This window comes from Myotis davidii, unplaced genomic scaffold, assembly GCF_000327345.1.
Source record: "Myotis davidii unplaced genomic scaffold, ASM32734v1 scaffold115, whole genome shotgun sequence".
In the NCBI taxonomy this organism is placed as follows: domain Eukaryota; kingdom Metazoa; phylum Chordata; class Mammalia; order Chiroptera; family Vespertilionidae; genus Myotis; species Myotis davidii.
The window spans coordinates 1,778,851-1,783,956 of NW_006291010.1; the positions used below are offsets into that span (position 1 = coordinate 1,778,851).

The following is a 5,106-nucleotide window of genomic DNA, read 5'->3' on the forward strand; positions in this document are numbered from 1 at the left end:
GGGGAAGGCTTGCTGGCTCCGCCCCTCGCCCACTGATGGTTCGGGGAGGTCATCCAAAAGGATATCGAAAGGTTGTTCGGCTGTCTGGCCTAATTAGCATATTATGCTTTTATTATTATAGATTTCTCCCAACTCAAAACTACCATGGTAGGATTCCTAAAATTTAGGTTACAATAGACAACCATAAATCATAGTCACTGCTCTTGAATGCAAGTTAAAGAAACACATAAAGAAACTCCCAAAAGTCTTTTCAGTCCTCTTTACCATAAAAGCTAACGATGCCATATACTACACTACAATATTTCACTCAGCTACATAGGATCTATAGTACAAATCTAGGTTGCTTTTGATTTAAAAACCATCTGTAAAGAAAAATTCATTCTAAATGTAAATACCAGAACATTCAATAACAGCTTACAAAAGACAGCTTTACATAAAAAATAATAATAAAGGAAGGAAAGACATACTTGATTTATTTACTAATAATCACCATCTTTTTTCAACTGTTTTTTTCAATACTGAAACAGAATGCCATTAATTTAAAAAGGTAATACAATCTATTCAGAGATTATTCAATCCAATTTAGTAAATTATGACAGTTATTTCCAAGAATGTGTAATTATTCTATTTCAAAATTGCATCGAGCTATTCAATTCCTCAAAAACCATTCCTGTTTAAATCAAAATGATCAATTAAGAAATCTTTTATATTTCAGTTCTTTATAGTATATTACTGGTAAATTTAAGTGAATTAAACAAAAAAAAATGTAACATTCACAAGAAGTTAATTTCCAGTACAAACAACTGAAAGCACTAAACCAAAAGAGATGTTCTATTTAATTAGAACCATATGAAACTGCCACGGGGTCAAAAATAGTCAAATTACAAGCATTTCAAATGGTTCATTCAGCTTAACTCTGAAACATATTATTAAATAAGAGCTCATGGCAGAAAAATGGCAATGTCTACTGAACAATCTGTCGATAGGTCATATCACTGTTTCCTATTAGAAATATGATGGGGAACTTTCTTTGCAATTTTAGTGCAGATCTGGGGATCCCGATATATACTCAGTTCACTGGACAAAAAAAGAAAAGTAAATAAATATATGCCAGCGCCAAAGTTTTTGTCTAACTACATGTAAAGACATCAAATAAAAGAAATGTCAGCCAAATTCTGCATTTCTTAAAGAAGCTCAGCAGTTAAATCAGGAAATCAGAAGAGCCAAATTAACCTTCCTATCTTAATAAAAGATCAGAGTGAGTTTAAGAACACAAATCACCTCACAAAATTTGAGATGCGAATAACCAAAGCTCAGAACCATCTGGTAAATTACCAGAAACTTCAATCCTGATTTCAGAAGATGCCACAATATAAAATCTAACTTATAGTTAACAACCAAGTTTTTAACATTTCTAACAATTTCATTAAATCTTCTTCAAATCTAAGATGTCAATGATATACAATGGTTTTATGTATCACTATAGGTACAATTATAACTGTACGATGCCATCAATTATAAAATGCATCTCAGTTTCAGATGTTAAAATGTGAAAAGAGGTTTGAAATCAATGAAATCTGATATTAAAAGATAATCATTCCTCTGTTACAGATTTTGTCAGCTTCGCATGTTACTATTTGAAACACCAAGACCTACCAATTAAAAGAATTTTTCATGACATAAATGTACAAGAGCTGAGCACACGCACATAAAAATTTGTTAAACATAACTTAAATATTTAAAATGTCTCCTATTACATCAAATCAAGAAATATTTTGATCTCTCTCAAGTCCTTAAACACTAAAAAAATTTGGTAGCTCACATCTTACCATTTGAGCTCGGAGATACATTTGAGCTTGGCTTGCAGTTAGGGTAGGGGACGTACTCCCTAGTAACATAGTCTGTTGGGTAATACTGCCGCTGGTAGAACTGGAAGCCTGGGAACGGCTTATTAACTGTGCAGGTGTAGGAGAAGTGGAGAGGTTGATCTAAGGAAGAAAACATATTAGATCATAGGCTTCCATGACACAAGCTGAAGTCAGGCAATCAATACTATATACAGTGGCTAAGGAACCTAAAAAGGAGGACTTCAACTTTGACAGAACCCCTCACTTCTTTGGGCAATTATTTGCACATATGTGCAACAATAGCATTTACTGGTTAGTAATTAGAACAATTTTGAAAGATATCTTCAATGTGTTTCAATAAGTTTCCGGTATCTTAAAATATCATTTTCACTACTTCCCAAAAAGTAAGGCTAATGTTCCAATATTTTAATATTCCACATAACTTAAAACATTCAAACCAACAGTGTACACTATTCTGTCAGATTCTGTCACATTCTGAGGGATTTTTGAAGTGAACAAAAATTAAAACACAGATAATCCATCCATATACATAAAAACATACATGTAACATATAATTAGTGTTAATATTCTCTCTCAAAAACTCCAAGGAAAGAAAAAATTACAATTGCTACTTGTCAAGCAGATAAAAAAAATCCTGGCCCTAACCGGTTTGCCTCAGTGGATAGAGCGTTGGCCTGCGGACTCAAGGGTCCCAGGTTCGATTCCGGTCAAGGGCATGTACCTTGGTTGCGAGCACATCCCCAGTGGGGGGTGTGCAGGAGGCAGCTGATCGATGTTTCTCTCTCATCGATGTTTCTAACTCTCTATCCCTCTCCCTCCCTCTCTGTAAAAAACCAATAAAATATATTTTAAAAAAATCCTGAACACTGGTTACAAAATTAAATTAAACACACTCCTTTTAAGTGCCCCTCCAGTGTTGCTCAGTGGATGAGCATTGACCCATGCACAAAGAGATTGCTGGTTCAATTCTGGTCAGGACACATACCCAGGTTGCGGGCAGGAGGCAGCCAATCAATGTTTCTCATCAATTTATCTATCTTCCTCTCCCTTCCTCTCCCTCCATAAATAATTAAAAATATATTTTAAAACAACACAACAAAAACTAGTGCACAGTCTATTTCTAGGATATGTAAGAGACTAGTATCTCATTGTATCTGTGAAGGCAAACTGGGTAAAGTAGGGAACGGGGCAAAGGGAGACCTTATACCCTTTTTATCTTTCCAATTTCATACAACATTCATGTATCATCCATTTAAAAAATAAACATATACATATATTTTAATCCTCACCCAAGGATATTGGATCAATATTTATTATTTTTTAAAATATATTTTTATTGATTTTTTACAGAGAGGAAGGGAGAGAGATAGAGAGTTAGAAACATCGATGAGAGAGAAACATTGATCAGCTGCCTCCTGCACACTCCCCACTGGGGATGCGCCCGCAACGAAGGTACATGCCCTTGACCGGAATCGAAAGGTTCGATTCCGGTCAAGGGCATGTACCTGGGTTGCGGGCACATCCCCAGTAGGGGATGTGCAGGAGGCAGCTGATCAATGTTTCTCTCTCATCAATGTTTCTAACTATCTCTCTCCCTTCCTCTCTGTAAAAAGTCAATAAAATATATTTTTAAAAAAAACAAAACCTGCAACCTTTGGTATACAGGACAATGCTCCAACCAACTGAACCATCCAGCAAGGGCTGAATAATATTTTTAATGACAGTAATGTAATCTGACCTCAAATCCTTTTTGTAGACAATGAAGAGAATAAAATTAAGAAATAAGAAATTAAGAGCCAAAACCGGTTTGGCTCAGTGGATAGAGCGTCGGCTTGCGGACTGAAAGGTCCCGGGTTCAATTCCGGTCAAGGGCATGTACCTGGGTTGCGGGCACATCCCCAGTAGGAGATGTGCAGGAGGCAGCTGATCGATGTTTCTCTCTCATCGATGTTTCTAACTCTATCTCTCTCCCTTCCTCTCTATAAAAAATCAATAAAATATATTTTTAAAAAAAGAAAAGAAATTAAGAAAGCATTTATTAGACTTTTGATTCAAGCAGTAAGGCAGACTGGACTCTTATATACATGTGCCCAAATACACTCACTAAAATGCTAAATCAACATGAAAAACTAGTATAGCTGAATTTAAAAAGGGGGAGCCCTGGCCAGTGGCTTGACTGGAGTGTTGTCCTATACACCAAAAGGTTGCACGTTCATCCCTGGTTGAGGCACATACAGGAAGCAACCAATCTACGTTTCCGTTTCTCTGTCTCTCTCTTTCTCCCTCCCTCCCTCCTTTCCTCTGTAAAATCAATAAACATGTTCTCAAGTGAGGATTAAAAAAGAGAGGGAGGGGAGGATTTCTAGGTGCCAGAAAAGAAGAAACTCAAAGACCTAAAGTCCCAGTTGACACCAACGTAGTCTCAGGGGATACGGGCCTACAGAGATACTAGTAGAAGACCTAGTTTTGAGCTTATTTTCAGGGAAAAGCTGGAAGTAAAACCCCTATTTTGAACCAAGATCCTCAAAAGGTCTGTTTAATATGTGAAAAGGAAGCTGGAGAAGCTCCACCCATATGCCCTGAATAACTGCAAGGCAGCTTGCCACCTGCCCTGCTCCCAGTGTGAGCAGAGAGGCTCCTATGAAAATCGAAACTCCAGATTTGCACCATGCAGAGGAACAGAATACAAATCAACACTACCTGTATAGTTCCACAATCCATCCCAAACATTAGCATTTTTCAGGACATTTGTTAAAATGAGCAGGTGGTCCTAGCCGATCTTACTCAGTGGTTAGAGTGTCGGCCCTCCAAATGAAGGGTCTCGGGTTCAATTCTGGTCAAGGGCATGTACCCAGCCGGGGCATGGAGGCAACTAATCGATGTGTCTCTCTCACATCAATGTTTCTCTCTCTGTCTCCCCCTCACCCTTTGTTCTCTCTAAGAATCAATGTAAAAAATATCCTTGGGTGAGGATTAACAAAACAAATTAAAAAAAGAACAAGTGAATGGAGGAAGCTGAGTAAAGGTTATAGAGGAGGATGCCTCTGTACTATTTTTGTAACTTCCTATGAGTTTACAATTATTTTAAAACTAGAGGCCTGGTGCACAAAAATTTGTGCGGGGGGGTGGGGGGCGGATCTCTCAGCCCGGCCTGTGCCCTCTCACAGTCTGGGACCCCTCGGAGGATGACCACCTGATGGCTCAGGCCTGCTCCCTGGGGGATTGGGCCTAAGCTGAC

General features: G+C 37.8%; 1 protein-coding gene across 6 annotated transcripts in view; it reads right to left on the bottom strand.

Annotated features, from left to right (window-relative positions):
- PHC3 (polyhomeotic homolog 3) overlaps positions 1-5,106 on the bottom strand; it is a 75,257-nt gene that overhangs the window by 53,387 nt on the left and 16,764 nt on the right. For all 6 annotated transcript variants that reach the window (XR_001513900.1, XM_015564169.1, XM_015564170.1 and 3 more), the window contains exon 4: positions 1,830-1,988. Coding sequence is in view for 5 of the 6 variants with exons in the window: in XM_015564169.1 (XP_015419655.1) it covers positions 1,830-1,988 (159 nt within the window). In the remaining variant the exon portion in view is untranslated. The remainder of the gene's footprint in view (positions 1-1,829; positions 1,989-5,106) is intronic.